An 18971-nucleotide genomic window follows, 5' to 3' on the forward strand; every position below is an offset into this window, starting at 1 on the left:
AAAAAAGACATGAGCCATGGAGAAGAGAAAGGAAAATGACAGACATAATTTAGTGTCAACATTAGTGGTAAATGGATTTAACAATCAAAAAGGCAGAGACTGTCAGACTGGATAGAAAAACAAGATCAAACTATATGCTGTCTATAGGAGACATACTTTAGGTTCAAACATAAAAATAAGTTGAAATAAATTGACGGGAAAAGATATATCATGCAAAGAATAACCATAAAAATGCTGGAGTGAATATACTAATATTAGACAAAACAGACTTTAAAACAAAAACTGGGGACTTCCCTGGTGGTCCAGTGGTTAAGAATCCACCTTCCAATGCAGGGGACACGGGTTCGATCCCTGGTCAGGGAACTAAGATCCCACATGCTGCGGGGCAAATGAGCCTGCACGCCACAACTACTGAGCCTGCGCACCACAACTAGAGAGCCCATATGCCTCAACTAGAGCCCATGTGCCACAACAACAGAGTCCACGTGCTCTGGAGCCTGCGCGCCGCAACAAAGAGCCCATGTGCCGCAACTAAGAATTGACACAGCCAAATAAATAAATAAATATTTTAAAAAGGAAATCAATAAAATAGAGAACAGAAAAATAATAGAAAGAATCAATAAGACCAAAAATTGGTTCCTTGAAAAGATCAACAAAATTGACAAACCTTTAAGTTGACTGACCAAGAAAAAGAGAGAACGCTCAAAGCATTAAACTCAGGAATGAAAGAGGAGACATTACTACTAACCTTACAGGATTAAAAAGGATTATAGTGGAATATTATGAAAAACAGTATGGTAACAAATTAGATGATTTAGATGAAATGGACAAATTCCTAGAAAGACACAAAGTAATGAAACTGCTCAAGGACAGAAAAAAAGAAAATCTGAATAAACCTGTATCAAGTAAAGAGATTCAATTAGTAATCAAAAAACTACCCACAAAAAAAAGCTCAGGGCTAGATGGCTTCACTGGTAAATTCTACCAAACACCAAAGAACAGTTAATACCAATACTTCACAAAATCTCCCAAAATAGAAGAGGAGTGAACGCTCCTTCTATGAGGCCAGTATTACCCTGATATACCAGACGCAGACAAAAGAAAAAGAGAACTACAGATCACTATCTCTTATTAATACAGAGGTAAAAATCCTCAACAAAATGCTAACTAATTTAATCTAACAATATATAAAAAGGGAACACAGATGTTTATAACAGCTATAATTCATAATTGCCAACACCTGGAAGCAATCAAGACGTCCCTTAGTAGGTGAATGGATAAATAAATTGTGGTACATCCAGATAAAGGAATATTACTCAATGCTAAAAAGAAATGTGCTATCAAACCAGGAAAACACATGGAGGAACCTTAAATGCATATAACTAAGTGAAAGAAGCTGACTTGAAAAGGCTATATACAGTATGATTCCACTATATGACATTCTGGAAAAGGCAAAACTAGAGAGACAGTAATAAGATTAGTGGATACCAGGGGCTGGAGGAGAGGAGAGCAATGACTAGACAGAGCAGAGAGGATTTTTAGGTCAGTGAAAATACTCTGTATGATACTATAATGACAGACACATGTATATACATTTGTCCAAATCCATAGATTATACAACACCAAGAGTGAGCCTGAATGTAAACTATTAGACTTTGGGTGATTATGATGTGTCAGTATAGGTCCATCAATTATAACAATTTACCACTCTGATGGGGGATGCTGATAATGGGGGAGGCTATGCATGTGTGGGGGCAAAGGGTATATGGGGAATTCCTGTACCTTCCTCTCAACTTTGCCATGAACCTGAAATTGCTCTTTAAAAACAAACAAACAAAAAAATATATAAAGGATTATGTGCCATCACCAAGTGGGATTTATCCCAGGAATGCAATACTGATTTAACATCTGAAAATAAACTAATGTAATACTCGATGCCAATAGAATAAAGAACAAATCCATACGATCATCTCAACAGATGCAGAAAAAGCACTTGACAAAACTCAATACCTTTTCATGAGAAAAACACTCAACAAACTAGCAAAAAAGAGGAACTTCCTCAACGTGTTATAAGACATCTACAAACACCCCACAGCTAACATCATACTAAATGTGAAAGACTAGATGCTTTCCCCTTATGGTCAGCAACAAGACAAGGATGTACATTCTTACCACTTCTATTAACATTGCAGTGAAGGTTCTAAACAGAGCAATTAGGCAAGAAAATAAAAGGTATCCAGATTGGGAAGGAGAAAATACAACTATCTCTATTTTCAGATGACATGATTTTCAGAAAACATAAGAAATCCACTAAAATTTTATTAGAACTAATAAACAACTTCAGCAAGGTTGCAGAATATAAGATCAATAGTAAAAACCCAATTGTATAACTACACATTTGCAGTGAACATCCAAAAATGAAATCAAGGAAAACAAATCCCATTTACAATAGCATCAGAAAGAATAAAATACTGCTCAAGATGGTAGAGTAGAAAGACCCTGAGCTCACATCCTCTCATGGGCACACCAAAATTACAGCTATTTACAGAGCAACTGTTGATGAGAAAGACTGAAACCTATAAAGAGAACGAACCACAAGAAGATGGGTAGGAGTGGTAGAGTCAACGTATAGTCAAGACCCATACTCCTGGATGGGAAACACACAAATGGGAGAATAATTACAATTGCAGAGGTTTTCCACAAGGAGCAAGGGGTCTGAGCCCCACATCGGGCTCTAGAGCCTGAGGATCCTGCACTGGGGAAGACAAGCCCCAAAGCATTTGGCTTTGAAGGCCAGTGGGGTTTACTTTCAGGTGACCCAGAGGATTGTAGGACACAGAGACTCCACTCTTAGAGGGCGCACACAAAATCTCACGTGCTCTGGGACTCAGGGAAGCAGCAGGAATTTGAAAGGAGCCTGGTTCAGACCCCGCTGCTGACCTTGGAGAGTCTTCTGGAGAGGCAGGATGCAACCTGAGCTCACCCTGGGGACATAGAAACTGGCAGCAGCCACTTTGGGGAGTTCGTTCAACCACATGGACACTGGTGCTGGCAAGTGCCATTTTGGAATCTTCTCTGTAGCTTATTAGCCTTGGGACTCAGCTCCACACTGCCCACAAGTTTGTAGGCAAAAGTACTGTGACTCCTAAGGCCCACCAATTAGCCAGGCAGGGACACAGACCCATCCACCAGCAAGCAGGCTACCTTAAGATTCTCTGAGCCCACAGCCACCCCTGGACATGACCCTGTCCACCAGGGGGCCCAGGACCCAGCCCCACACACCAGAGATGAAAATGTTGAGAGATGATACAAACATGAAGGATGGAGAATGAAGATCTAATCTAAAAGCTATATACATTGCCAAGGAACCAGGATAAAAGAAAACCCAAAAACACAAATGGAAAAAAAAAACAAACTTGGAGTTGAAATAAAATTGAGATATTATGACTATGTGAAAGGAAAAAATGAATGAAAAAAAAGGGTAAATTGTAACTGTGGATAGGCAATGGTTTTTTAAGATATGACACCAAAAGCACAAGCAACAAAAGAAAATTAAATAAAAATGGACATCAGAAAAATGTAAAAATCTTGTGCTTTCAAGGACATCATCAAGAAAGTGAAAAGACAACCCATAGGCTGGGAGAAAATATTTACAGATCATATACCAGATAAGAAACATATCTAGAATATATATGAAGATCTCTTACAATTACATAATAAAAAGACAAACCAATTAAAAAATGGGCAAAGGATCTAAATAAACATTTCTTCAAAGAAGATATACAAATGGCCAATAAGCACATGAAAAGATGCTCAACATCACTAATTACCAGGTACACGTAAATCAAAATCACAATGAAATATCACTTCACAACCACTAGATGGTTATAATCAAAAGGACAGATAATAATAAGTGTTGATGAGGATGTGGAGAGACTAGAATCCTCATCCACTGCTGGTGGAAACGTAAGATGGTACAACTGTTGTGTAAAATAGTGGGGCAGTTCCTTAAAAAGTTAAATGTAGAGTTACTGTATAAGCTAGCAATTCCACTACATATAATGAGAGAACTAAAAATATATGCCACATAAAAACTTGTACACAAATGTTCTTAGCTACATTATTCGTAATAGCCAAAAAGTGGAAATAATTCAAATGTCCATTAACTAATAAAAAGATAAATAAAATATGTCATATTCAGGACTTTCCTGGTGGCGCAGTGGTTAAGAATCTGCCTGCCAATGCAGGGGACATGGGTTCGAGCCCTGGTCCAGGAAGATCCCACATGCTGTGAAGCAACTAAGCCACGCACCACAACTACTGAGCCTGAGCTCTAGAGCCCATGAGCGACAACTACTGAGCCCCTGTGCCACAGTTACTGAAGCCCACATGCCTAGAGCCCATGCTCCGCAACAACAGAAGCCACTGCAATGGGAAGCCCGTGCACCACAACGATGAGTAGCCCCCACTTGCCACAATGAAGACCCAACACAGCCAAAAAAATAAAATATAAATAAATAAATACATTTATAAAAAAATGTCATATTCATATAAGAGAATACTATTTGGAAATAAAAAGAAACAAAGTACTGATACAAGCTACAAAATGGATGAGCCTTGAAAACATTATGCTGAGTGAAAGAAGACAGTCACAAAGGACCATATATTATATGATTCCATTTATACGAATGTCCAGAATAGGCAAATCCATAGAAACAGAAAGTACAAAGGAGACTTGGGGGGAAATGGGAAGTGATAGCTCATGGGTACAGAGTTCCTTTTTAGGGTGATGAAATGTCCTAACATTGATTGTGGTAACGGCAACTCATACTAAAAGTCATTGAATTATATACTTTAAATGTGTCAATTTTATGGTATGTGACTTATATGTCAACAAAGTTTTTTTTAGGTTGTGAGACTGTTTCAATGTATTTCAAGTTTTAAAAAAATTCCAATAAAAATAATTCCATCAGAAAATGTTACTGATTAACTTATTATTCCACAAATAGTCATTTGTGTCTCTAGCTAATGTCCCATCCCCCAGTGTGGGCCCTGAATGAGCCATTTGTTAGAGCTAAAGGAATGTCAGTGAACATGATGTGAGTAGAGGCCTGAAATGCGCTTATACCTGTTAAAAACAAGACAACAGGCCCAAAATGGAGTCACTTATGCTAAGCCTCATGTCACCAAACTGAGACTTACCTACAGTTTCAGCCTCTCCTAGAAATAAAACCTTAAACTAGTCAAGCAGGAATCACCTGATCAGCATTAGTGAGGTAATCTGCCTGATAGACCCTATCATCCCCTAAAGGAAAGTAACCTGGCCAGAACCAATCCACTTTTTGCTACTATAACTTCCTTATTCCCACTCCCTTCTGCCTATAAAAGTCTTTGATTTGGTACAGCTCCTCAGAGTTCTATGTATCTGCTAGATTGGATGTTCCCTGACTCATGAATCATTGAATAAAGCCAGTAAGATCTTCAAAATGTAATCAGTTGAATTTTGTTTTTAAACACATCCTTGACTTGGTTCATGTACTCCAGTGATCTGGCAAGTGAAGACCCTGCCCCAGAAAGCTGCTGCTCTTTCACCTGAATGAACGCATGTGGAGGAGATGTGCCCATGCCACAGCCTGAGTCAGGGCCAGGTGATCTGCAGCCCAAAGCCCACATAGTCAACCTGCATGAGCATAAAGTTCTCATAAAAGCAGCAGAAAAGCTGAAAAGATACCTGATTGAAAACTTTTCAAAGTATTAGGCTCTCAAAATGGAGCTGGATTTAGATATTTTTCATGGTTAACAGGCTGTAGAGTCTGACATCATGAGTTCAAATCCTGGCTTCAAAATTTAATCGTGTGGGAATTCCCTGCCAGTCCAGTGGTTAGGACTCGGCGCTTTCACTGCCATGGCTCGGGTTCAATCCCTGGTTGGGAACTAAGATCCCACAAGCCTCACAGCGCAGCCAAAAACAAAAAAAGTTTTTTTTAAAACTAAAATCGACAAATAGCCAAATTTGAGCCTCATCTGTAAAGTGGCGTTTTCCTCCAAGGGGTGTTATGAGGACTAAATGAGACCAAAAACTGTGAAGCACTCAGAACTGAGGTTGGCACCCAATAATCATTCAATAAATGTTTCAGGAATAGATAACCCCTATGGAATATGAACCACTAAAAAAAATAGGGAAGAACAACAACAAAGAAAATATATTTTCTACTAGTGCTAGTAAATTAGCATTAAAACATCTTTCCCACTAACTAGTAAATTAGCATAAATTTCATACCAAAAAAAAAAATTGTACTCCTGCCAAAAATTATAAAACAAGTAACAAAAGTAAATATGGGTTAATTTCTAACTGTATAAAATGATGAATCAGTGCTTTAGAACAAATAGTCTATTTTCCTAAGATGTTGACTCTCTTTACATACATATGTCAAGAATTCCATATTAGGAGCAAGGAACAAAGAGGATTGTTAAAAAACACAAATTCACAGTTCGTGTCATTAAATTTTATTCCTCCTCCTGTCAGACAGAACCAAGAAAAAGATGAGTATCTCCTGGGCCCTGGCAGGAAGCCTTAGCATTTCCAGAGGTCCTGCTGGTATCACAGCAGTTTCCTCTCCTTCATTTTTATGATACTTAATATGATAAATCTTTTTTTAAAAATAACAAAGTTTACAGTGAAGGCATAAAGGTAATTACATGTTAGTTCTATGGTATATATGCTGACTGGCAACTTTTTTCTTTCTGACCGGCAACTTTTTGTAAAAGTTTTTTTTTTTCCTTAAAGTCACACAAACATTAAACGAATATTCTTCTTTTTAAAACTTAGAGCATAACACACAACATTTTTCATATTTTTTCTTGGATATTTTACACACTTATTTTTCAAATGTCTTCTACACTCAGCTTGAATAGACTTGCCTTAAAAAGAATATTTAGAATATTTGAGATTCCAATAAATCTCAAGATTAAAGAGAATTTATATTGATTTAATAATGATGATCTTTTCCAAAAAAAGTATGTATTAAAAATTTATTCAAATCCTCTTTTAGGTCTCAGTAATGCTTTAAAGGTTTCTTTCTCCCATATACATCGGATATTTTTTTTTTTCCTTTAGGATTTTGTTTCTACTCTTAACATTTTTCTTCCATTTTATTTATTTTTTAATTTTAATTTTTTTTGGCTGCACCGTGAGGTTTGCAGGATATTAGTTCCCCGACCAGGGAATGAACCTGGGCCATGGCAGTGAAAGCACCGAGTCCTAACCACTGGACCGCCAGGGAATTCCCACCTTCCATTTTACTTTTGAACTGGTTAGTAGTTTGTATATAGAAATGCTGTTGATTTCTGTATATTAATTTTGTTTCCATACTGTATTGAATTCTCGTTTCCTCTTCAACTGCCCACATACATAATTGTATCACCTAGATATAATTTTGTATGCACCTTCCCAATTTTTATCTTTTTTTTCTTTTCTATATGCATATAGAATTATAGTAAATAAATGTGGTACCATGAGTAATCTGGTCATGTTCCTGACTTTAGTAGGAATATGTATCATTTCCCGCAGGAAACATGGTTCTGGCCTTTAGCTTAGTATGTGTGTAGAATAATTTTTTAAAATATCATGTTAAGGAAGTGTCCTTTTACTTCTATTTTATAAATAGATCCTCTTTAAAAAATCTCAAATTCTGATTTAAAAAAAATTAGTAGCTCTATGGAGCTGATTATATATTTTTTTGAATATGATAAATTATATTAATGGATTTCCTTAAATTGAAACATCTTTCTGATAGACAGAAAAAAATGTTTCACTCGATTCTTCTCCAATTACACAGTCCCCAACCTAAGATAGTTTAACTTATGAATTTTCGACTTTACAATGGTGCAAAAGTGATACACACAGAAAACATAGATACCTTGAATTTTAAGTTTTGATCTTTTCTCAGGCTAGCTTTATGTGGTATGATACTCTCTGGTGATGCCGGGCAGCGGCAACAAGCCATAGCTCCCAGTCAGCCATGTGATCACATGGGTAAACAACCAGTACACCCTTAAAACCATTCTATACCCATTAAACCATTCTGTTTTTCATTTTCAGTACAGTAGTCAATAAATCACATGAGATATTCAACACTTTATTATCAAATAGGCTTTGTGTTAGATGATTGAAGGCTAATGTAAGTGTTCTCAGCATATTTAAGGTAGGCTAAACTAAGCTATGATGTTTGGTAGGATAGGTGTATTAAATGTATTTTCAATTTATGCTATTTTCAAATTATGATGGGTTTATCAGGATGTAAGTCAGGAAGGTCTGTAGTCTACAATTCTTTGCAATTCCAATTAAAATCCCAACAGCGTTTTTTCCTTAGAGCTAGATAAACTGATTCTAAAATTCAAATGAAAGCACAGCGGTCCCAAAGTAGCTGAGAAATTTTTTAAAACTGGAACATTTGTGTAGTGGGAAGTGGGGAAATCCCTGCCAAGCAAACAGGGTTATTATAAAGTTAAAGTAGTTAAGACAATGTAAACACATACACACACACACACACACACACACACACACACAGAGCATAGTACTGGTGTAGATGTAGACAAACAGATTAAAGAAACAGAATAAAGAGCCTAGAAACGATTAAGCATGTATATTATAAAGGTGGCATCACAAAGTAAAGATCTATTTAACAAATGGTATTGGAACACTGGTCACCTACATGCAAAAATAATTTTACTGATATAATTATCAGTAAATTCCTACCTTGGACCAATTACAAAATTGAATTCCAGTTGGATCAAAGACTAAATATGAAAAGCAAAGCTTTGAAAAGAAACTGTAACATAATATTAGGAAAGATATCTTATAAAATACCAACATTGGCAACTCATGAAAGAAGACTATTAAACATTAATGTTGCATATGTCATTTCAAAGAGGGCTTATGAGACCAAAACCAGGAGCTCTTAATGCTGTGACCAAAGACTGAAGTTCTCCATGGGATGTAATAATAGTCACTCAACAGTGCTATGTCTTCCTGAGGAGATACAAGATTTAACCACTTATATCCATGATTGCTGATATGGGAAAGTAAAAATAAATGTTTCCCAAGTTTAACAACAACAATAAAAATTAATGTTGCATATTAATTTTGACTGAATTCTTACTGTATGCACAAACTTATCATATGCTAGATGAAACTATCCAAATTTAAAGTTTATATACAACAAAAGATACACGATAACATATAAGTGACAAATTAGAAGAAGATATCTCCATAAATCCTAATGCTGAAGCAGGCATTCTTAAAATCCCTTAATTTCAAGTAGAAAAAGGACTAATGGCATAAAATGGACAAATAATATGAACAGTCAATTGGCAAAATTTGCATTTCTTCACTCATGAGTGGATTTCCATTTGTACAGTATCATAAGAGTGTGGTCCTAGAGTCAGGTTGCATGGGTTTGAATCCTGGCTTTACTGCACACTAGATGCATGAAGTTATGTAAGTTTCTTAACCTCTGTGCTTCACTTCCTTTCTCTGTAAAAATTAAAATAATATCTACCTTACACACTTCTGATAATGATTACATGAAATAAGCTATGTTAAGCTTATAGCACAATATACCTGGCACATAATAGGTACTCAGTAAAGCTATTATACTTATTGCTGTAGAAGATTTTTCTAGCTGCTGGGTAGTCTATTCAAATATAAATAAAAGCTGCCACGGAATATATTTACATCCATATTCTAGAATGAATGCCCAGAAACATAGGCAGTCCATTTCTGTTTGATAGTCCAGACCAAGATGTCTGGCTCTGGTGTCTGAAAGGAACTGAATGAAGTTTTTGAAAGCTAATAGAGTGTCCTATTTGTAGATCACAACTCCTTATCTCCAGCTTTTTACTTTATAAGGAAAATTCACATGTGAACTAATTATTTGGAATCCTCTCATAAAAGATGGTCATTACCCACTAATTCAAAATACATCTAAAAAATGTATCTACAAATCTGAATAGTCTTTTTTTTTTGTGACATTTTTATTTTAAAATATTTATTGGCCACTTGCATTTTTTCCAACTGCTTGCTCATGTTCTTCACCCAATTTTCTATTTTCTTAATTATTGGTTTTTAAGAATTGCTAGTATATTTCTGCATATGTATTACAAAAACTGTTTCCAGTTTTGCCTTATTACAGTGTTTATGGTAGTTTTATTGAAGAGAAGAATTAATTTTGTGAACACAAATGAGGCATCTACTCTTTTATCTTATCAGTTTCATATGTTAAAGTAAAAAAGTAGGTCAATGAATACAGCGAACACATTCAAAGACCTTTTCAGGTAGAAAGATTTATATAGCTAATAATTATTAACAATGTTTATCATTTATGGAGCACTTACTATGCATTTAACCCTCCCAATATTCCTATGGGGTAAGTATTATTATTATCCCCACTTACAGATGATGTAACTAAGGCCAAAGAGATTAAGAAACTTGCCCATAATCATGCACTTAGTAAGTCACTGAGCCAAGATTTGAACCCAAGTCTGTCTAGGCCCAGAAAACCACTCTGCCAAAAGGAGAAATAACTGGATAAGCCACAGAATCATATGGTCAATAGAAGTGTGTATGTGTTTCAGGATGGAAAAGATATGAGCTGAGGAAAAAGAGGCAGTGGAAAATATTTAAAATACAGAAGTATGAGGGATCCCAGTGTTGGAAACAAAAAGAATCAACAGCAGAGGAAAATGAGTCATTTTGTAAGAAGATGAAGAATACTGTATCTTTTGAGACCATAAAAAAAAGACGTGGAGAGTTACAGATACCAGAACTATCAAAATTCTGCCACAGAATTTTAGTATATATTTTAGCTCAACTTAAAAAGTCTCAACTGAAGGAAATATATATGGAGGATCATCTGAAAGAAGTACTCGATTTACTCTTCCTGATAATTCTAGTTTTTAATCTATGGCCAAGAAGGACTTTTAATAAACTGAGCTTAAAATCGTAAGAATTATGGAATTATTTTGGATTTCTTTTTGACCTAGGTGCCAATGAAAAGCTTTCTTCTTTCCTGAATTATAAGCTTTTTCCTCATAAGTAGTGCAAATTATGGGATGAACTTTATGTCTCAGTTTGCTTTTGCTTCTCCAGATCATATTCAAAAAATTTTTTTTAAAGATTTTTTGTATGTGGACCATTTTTAAAGTCTTTATTAAATTTGCTACAATATTGCTTCTGTTTTATGTTTTGCTTTTTGGGCCGTGAGAAATGTGGGGTCTCAGCTCCCTGACCAGGGAATTGAACCCTCACCCCCTCCATTGGAAGGCAAAGTCTTAACCACTGGACTGCCATGGAAGTTCCTCAAATTTGAACTCAAGTTTTATAATCCTGTATGGACCTGTTTCTGCATAGCCATATGTCAAATTTCCCCAGGTTCTGACCTTCTAGCTGTATTTTTCCTCACCTTGATTTTTGATTTAGTTTTTTCCAACTTACTGGTAGGTTAAGGTAACCCATTGCAACTGCATTGTAAAATAATGCAGGAAACAAATAAATGCTTAAAACGTACAAGAGGGGACTTCCATGGTGGCGCAGTGGTTAAGAATCTGCCTGCCAATGCAGGGGAGATGGGTTCGAGCCCTAGTCCAGGAGGATCCCACATGCTGCGGAGCAACTAAGCCCATGTGCCACAACTACTGAGCCGGTGTGCTGCAACTACTGAAGCCCGCACGCCTAGAGGCCGGGCTTGGCAACAAGAGAAGCCACTGCAATGAGAAGCCCGTGCACCGCAATGAAGAGTAGCCCCCGCTCGCCGCAACTAGAAAAAGCCCGCGCACAGCAACGAAGATCCAACGCAGCCAAAAATAAATTAATTAATAATAAAAAAAAAAGCAACGTACAAGAGAACTGGTCATATCCTCTTCTTCCTTGAAAAGGGCAGAATCTGGAGAACACCAAGCTGAGGAAAGAGAAATAAAAATCTGTTTACTTCAGAGCCCCAGATAAAGGACTAGAGAAATCTTCAGCACCAGCTATAAGATCACCTATAATGATCCTCAGACCTTTGAGAAATATTAACCACCACCAGGCTACAGAGACACTGAAATGTACATAGATGGCTTGTAATTTAATCATACAGGGTTCTATGGGAATTTCTGGAGGGCTAAGTCTAGGGTGCCCAATGAATCTATTTCCCTAGTTTCCTGCTATTTTATTCCTAATAGGAGATTTTTAAAGTACATAATAATAAATACCACAAAGATTTAAGGATTAAATTATTTATGAAGCACTGTAAAGAATTTGGAAAAAACTTTAATCAGAGACAGGTTACAGGCACTGTGGAACATTCATATGATGGAATGAAAAGCAGTTATAATTCTAAAGACATTTTAAAATAACTTAATTGACTTATTTTTTACCCTAAAAAATTCAGGGCCTTAAGGTTAAAAATGGAAGACTGAATACTTGCATTTATTTCTGCTCTCTGAAACACAACCAAAACAAAAGAAACAAAAGAAACAATCTCACAAGGACAAAGAATACAGAAGATTTTAGCGGATAAGAGATGTCAACAAAATTTTGAAAGACAGAGAGCAAATGACTGGTTTCTAACTTAGAGAAAGATGAAGCTTAAGTGAGGGTGGGGAAACCATGGCAGAACACTTGAAAGGCTCAGGAATGGAGGTATTAGGTACTTCTACAGGCAGGAGTTTGGGGTGGGGCTGAAAAACAGGGAACTACATACAAGGTGGGGTTGAAGCAATGTAGAGAAAATAAGGGAATTAAGTAAAAGCTGTCAGATTGAAAGATGAAGTGCTCCCCTCAACTTTTTTCTTTTCTTTGCCTCCCAAAAGCAGGAGTCCTGGCTTATACTCCTCAAACAATCTAGGACTTCTTGCTGGGAAAACTGACTAGCTCAAAAGAAAATGCATACATATCCTGACATTTGGTCAACCTCCAACCTTGAACAAAACACCATATTAGAAAGAAGGGCAAGGAGAAGAGTGGGTGGGAGTCGGGGTGGGGTGAGGGTGATGAGGAAGGGGTTAGATAGAAAACAGAGATAAATCCTTATTTCTACTGTCAAAAGTCAATAGGAAATATCTAAAACTGAATTCAAACATTAGCAGTATGAGGATGTTATTCAGGAAAGCAGAGCTGAATACCAGAATATCCAGAAAAAAATGTTCCAAGTAATTGCCTATGGGTAGTGGGACCAGGGTATGGGAAGGAATGGAACAGGAAACTTTTGTTTACAGTTATATATTTAACAGTACTTTTAAAAAAATCTAAATGTATTTAAGAAAAATAGGAATTATATTAAAATTTTATTTTAAAAAACAGTTGTCAAGTGAATAAAATAAAAAACAAACGTCAACACGGTCAATAACTTGTGAACTTTCTTGGTAGGAGTACTGAACTTCGTAACTCTTTTTACAGACTCTCTCCTAAACTCTGCCCATCTCTGAGCCACCTCACCTGTCCTTTCCATCATCTGGGTCAAACGCTCCGTTGTCACACAGCTACTGCTGATCTCTGAAGGTTGAGATGTCATTCAGGCCTTTCCCACCCTAAACAGAGGGGTTAAGATAGGGTGCAGGTCTAGCAATTTCAGGGTCCACTCTATCTCAGGACTCCCCAGCTTCCAGGGAAGGTCTCAGATCAGGAGGTCTCCTTCCACGATAGATACCTGCTCTTCACGGTTCTTTATCCTCACATCACAGATCTGTCTTATCTTTGTGGAGCCAGGACCTGTGGGCTTATGATATAAATCCAATTTACCTGATGTCTTCTCACTGGATCCCTATGGGAACCAGCCTCCAAGGTGGCCCCCAATGATCGTTGTCTTCTGGTATTCATGTCTTTCATACACCCCTCCCACACTGAATAGAGTTGACCTGTATAACCAATAGGATATTGCAGAAATGACAGTGTGTGACTTCCAAGGTTAGGTCATAAAAGACATCGTGGTTTCTGTCTTGCACATTTTTTTTTTTTAATTTATTTATGGCTGTGTTGGGTCTTCGTTTCTGTGCGAGGGCTTTCTCTAGTTGTGGCAAGCGTGGGCCACTCTTCATCGCGGTGCGCGGGCCTCTAACTGTCACGGCCTCTCGTTGCGGAGCACAGGCTCCAGACGCGCAGGCTCAGTAATTGTGGCTCACGGGCCTAGTTGCTCCGCGGCATGTGGGATCCTCCCAGACCAGGGCTCGAACCCATGTCCCCTGCATTGGCAGGCAGATTCTCAACCACTGCGCCATCAGGGAAGCCTGTCTTGCACATTTTTGAATCACGCACTTTGAAGGAAGCCAGCCACCATGCCATGAAGACACTCAACAAGCCTTAGGGAGAGGCTTGTGCCAGCAGCCAACACCAATTTGCCAGCCATCTTGGAAGCAAATCCTCCAGTCCCCATTAGCCTTCTGATGACTGCAGCCCTGCCAGCAATTGACTGCAACTTAATGAAATATCTGAGCCAGAATACCCAGCTAAGTCACTCTCCACTCCCCAAAAACTGAGATAATGTTTATTGTTAATATATGTTTATTGTTGTTTAAGCCACTAAATTTTGAGGTACCTTATTACACAGTAATAGATAATTAATACAGTCCCAAACAATTAGCTTCCTTGCTTGTAATTCACAGTCCCTGGAGTCACTGACCAGAAATGCTGAGACAGCAAGAGTCTGGAAGAAAACTCAAAGACTCAGCAACTCAGGCTGAACCAATAGAAACACTAAGAGTCTAGAAACAAAGTGAATACAATAGTGATGTTCACATAATATCTGCTCCTCAAATATCTTTTGTAAGCATAAAGGTGTAGGCCTGATGCAGTGACAGATATAAAGCTGAGTCAAAAAACATTCAGATTTTCAGCAACCCCAGATTTGGTGTGAAAGAGAGGTGCATTAAAAGTCCAGCTACTCCATTTCCTATCTATCTTGACAATTGAGATAAACGAGAGTTGTAACATAGAACTCCCATGCTCGTCATTTGAAATGAGAATTGTACTCATGTCACAGTGACATTGTCACATGACATTAATTTATCATCTATGGTGAAAAAAATGATACACAAGAGAGTAGACTAATCCTTACTCTGAATGACAGAAAAGAAATAATAAAACAGAAAACATTCAATTATAATAAATTTTGAGAAGTGTTATGCTTGGGATATACTCCTACTGTCCCTCACACAGTTTCTATTTTTTTCGAATGGCAATTATCACTAACAAATTATATAATTTATCATGCATATTGTCTTTCCACCTCCTCATATAAAATACATGAAAACAGGGATTTATTTTTGTCTTTTTGCCACTGATAGTAGGTGCTCAAAAAATATGTTGATAAACTGGTATAGCCACTAGGGAAAACAGTATGGCAGTCAAAAAATTAAGAATAGAATTACTATATGATCCATAAATTCCACTTGTGGATATATACCTAAAAGAACTGAAAGCAAGGACTTGAACAGGTATTTGTACACCCATGTTTGTAGCAGCATTATTTGGAATAGTCAAAAGAAACAATCCAACTGTCCACTGACAGATAAATGGATAAACAAAATGTGGTATATACAATCAATGAAATATTATTCAGCCTTAACAAGGAAGAAAACTCTGACACATGCTTTAACATGGATGAACCTTGAGGACATTATGCTAAGTTAAATAAACCAGTCACAAAAGGACAAATACTGTACAATCTGGTACACAGAGTACATAATGAGGTAAAATCAAATTCATAGGGACAGAAAGTAGAATGGTGGTTGCCTGGAACTGGGGGACTGAAGGAATGGGGAGTTATTGTTTAATGGGTACAGTTTCTGTTTTGCAAGATAAAAAGAGTTCTATGGATAAACAGATGGTGATGGTGGCACAGCCATGATGGATGTAATGCCACTGAACACTTAAAAATGGTTGGTAAGATGGTAAAATTTTTGTGTATTTTTTTTGCCTTTATTGAGGTATATCTGATACAAAAAAACCCTGCACAAATCTACGTGTATATGTCCTGATCAGTTTGGACATATTCATATATCTGTTAATACCAATACCATAACCAAGGTACTAAACATATCCATCACCTCCAAACACTTCCTTGTGTTTTGTGTTTTTTTTTCCAGTAAGAACAGCTAACATGAGATCTACTCTCAACGTATTTTAAAGTGCATAGTACCACTTTGTTAATATAGGTACTATGTTGTACAGGGCTCTAGAACTTATTCATCTTACATAACAGAAACTTTGTACCTATTGGAAAACAATTCCCCATTTCCCTCTCTCCCAGCCCCTGGCAACCACCATTCTACTCCCTGCTTCTTTGAGTCTGATTATTTTCAATACCTCATGTAAAAGAATCATGTAGTATTTGTCCTGTAACTGGCTTATTTCATTTAGCATAATGTCCTAAAGGTTCATCCATGTTGTCACAAATGTCAGGATTTCCTTCTTTCTTAAGGCTGAATAATATTCCAGTGTACATATACGCCACATTTTCTCTACCCATTCATCTGTTAATGGATAGATGTTTCCATATCTTGGCTACTGTGAATATCGTTGCAACGAACATAGGGGTACAGATATTATGATAGCAAATTTTATGTCATGTGTTATGTTATCTCTATTTTACCACAATTAAAAAAAATACACACAGAGTGTACCCTTGAACAACACGGGTTTGAACAGTGTGGGTCCACTTACACGCAGATTTTTTTTTCAGTAAGTACATACTACAGTACTACTACACGATCTGAGGTTGGTTGAATCTGCAGCTGCAGAACCTAGGATACAGAGGGCCAACTGTAAAGTTCTACTTAGATTTTTGACTGCAAGGGGTGGGGAGGGAATCGGACCCCCACGTTGTTCAAAGGTCAGCTGTACATATTGAGCAAATGAATAAATACTAATTTGGGGTAATTAAAATTAGAAGAAAGCAAAATATCAGATAAGAATAACATAGAAATGGGTGGGTAGTTTGGAGTTCAAGTGTTCTAAAACCTTATTTAAGTTTGGGTTTTGTTAAACATGCATGTTAAAAATTCAAGGATAAGAGGGCTTCGCTGGTGGCACAGTGGTTAAGAATACGGCTGACAATGCAGGGGACATGGGTTTGAGCCCTGGTCCAGGAAGATCCCACATGTCGCGGAGCAACTAAGCCCGTGCACCACAACTACTGAGCCTGAGCTCTAGAGCCCATGAGCCAAAACTACTGAAGCCCACATGCCCTAGAGCCCGTTCTCTGCAACAAGCCACTGCAATGAGAAGCCCGCTCACCACAACTAGAGAAAGCCCACACGCAGCAACGAAGACCCAACGCAGCCAAAAATAAATTAATTAATTAATTTAAAAAAAAATTCAAGGATAAGAAACCAAAGCATTGGAGAAAGAAATGGGGATAAGGTAAACCTGCACAATAAAAAAGAAGGCATAATAGAAAATAAAACAAATTTTTATCAGCAATCACAATAAATGTAAATGAATTAAACTCACCTATTAAAATAACAGTCAAACAGGATAAAAAGGGGAAAAGCCCAGCAATATGCTCTTAAGAAGAGACAGACCTGAAGTATAAAGACATAAAGGGAAGGGGTTGTAAAATGAAATTCCTGGAAAATACAATAACAAAACGTGAGAAGCAATATTATCAGACAAATGAGAACATGGACTAAAAGACATTCACCAGGATAAAGAGGCATGTTTCTTAATGTTGTAGATTGGAATCTTGGTCCCAATGTTTCACCCTCCGCTAAGAGGATTACACATTCACACTTTTTGCCTTGCCCTCTGACTGGGTGTAATTAATGTTACACTTAGGCACCTGAATAGCTTTAGCTAACCTAATATTAGTATACTTTGGAGCAGAGGTTTTTAAGGGTGTTTTTATGATCTGTCTTGTATGCTGGTGATCCACCAGGAGAAGCACATGTCCTGGTAACCACTGTCCTTTTAGCCTGAGCTGCAGAAAGAATACATGTGGAGCAGGTCTGAATCGATTCTGCAGTCCAGCCACCCAGGCAAGCCCAGCCTAGATAAGCTGAACACAGAACCTGCAAACCTGTGAACAAGAGAATAAATGCTTGCTGTTTCATGCCACTGAGTTTAAGAGTGGTTTGTTAGGCAGCATTATTATGATCACAATAACTAATACATATAATAAAAGAAGACACAGGAAGATGAAATAATAAATCTGGAAAAGATCACCAAGGGAAACTGGAGCACAACAGAACCGGGCCAAGAACTGCTGGGGGCAAAAAAGGGCAGCAAAGGGGACTAAGAAAGAGTGGCCAATGGGGAGGAAAGACCACGTGAAACCAAATACAGAAAATTTTTTCATGCGGTTACCAATTATGCCAAAGGCTACACAAAAGTCAAATGAGGTAAGACAAGAACCACTACACATATCACAATTGCAAACACCTCCACACTCTGCACATCTACCTGACAATCACAGACAACACCACACACGTTATCATAAATCACAATTACAAACATCACCATGACACAAATATCCCATCACAATTACTCCACCACACTCAACACAACCACACCCCCATCACTGTCGCATCATCACAATCACACACACAGGATCACAACCCCACAAACCATCATAATCACACACACACTAACTCTTCACCAGTTTCCTGTTCCAACAACTCCAGCCACGCTCCAGGAGCGTACTCCCACCCCGAGCACTCTGCACTGCCACTACTCCAGACACTCTGGGCCTCCTTAAAGGCTCCGCCCCGTCAGCGGCGCGCGCTGGTTCAGCCCAGATTGCTTGAGGCCCTCCTTCAAGTCCCGCTGCGGGGACGCGGTAGCGTCACCTGCCGGAAACGCCCGAGTGCACATCTAACGCGCAGTTTCTGGGAGGCTGGGTGAAGGTGACACGCACGATGGCCCGAGCCAGACGCCGGTAACGCCGAACCAACCCTCCGCGCCCGCCTCCCAACGGAAGTTCCACTACACAACGCCT

General features: G+C 37.9%; 1 protein-coding gene and 1 non-coding gene across 9 annotated transcripts in view; one reads left to right on the forward strand and one right to left on the reverse strand.

Moving 5' to 3' along the window:
* The window catches only part of ZNF568 (zinc finger protein 568), a 40165-nt gene extending 21227 nt beyond the window's left edge, over positions 1 to 18938 (reverse strand). The window contains exons 1-5 of one of the 8 annotated variants that reach the window (XM_068528517.1): positions 18823 to 18904; positions 17489 to 17559; positions 13689 to 13750; positions 13478 to 13569; positions 11899 to 11957 (exon numbers count right to left, since the gene is read on the reverse strand). In XM_068528517.1, coding sequence (XP_068384618.1) covers positions 11899 to 11957; positions 13478 to 13553 — 135 coding nt within the window. In that variant the 5' untranslated portion in view covers positions 13554 to 13569; positions 13689 to 13750; positions 17489 to 17559; positions 18823 to 18904. The other 7 variants (XM_068528512.1, XM_068528518.1, XM_068528513.1 and 4 more) reach the window with 7 other exon arrangements.
* LOC137753968 (small nucleolar RNA SNORA25) lies at positions 8918 to 9047 on the forward strand. Its single transcript, XR_011071650.1, has one exon. It is a non-coding gene; the product is annotated as a small nucleolar RNA SNORA25 (small nucleolar RNA).
* Positions 18939 to 18971: the final 33 nt, after the last annotated feature.

Source organism: Eschrichtius robustus, chromosome 19 (genome assembly GCF_028021215.1).
Source record: "Eschrichtius robustus isolate mEscRob2 chromosome 19, mEscRob2.pri, whole genome shotgun sequence".
Lineage (NCBI taxonomy): Eukaryota > Metazoa > Chordata > Mammalia > Artiodactyla > Eschrichtiidae > Eschrichtius > Eschrichtius robustus.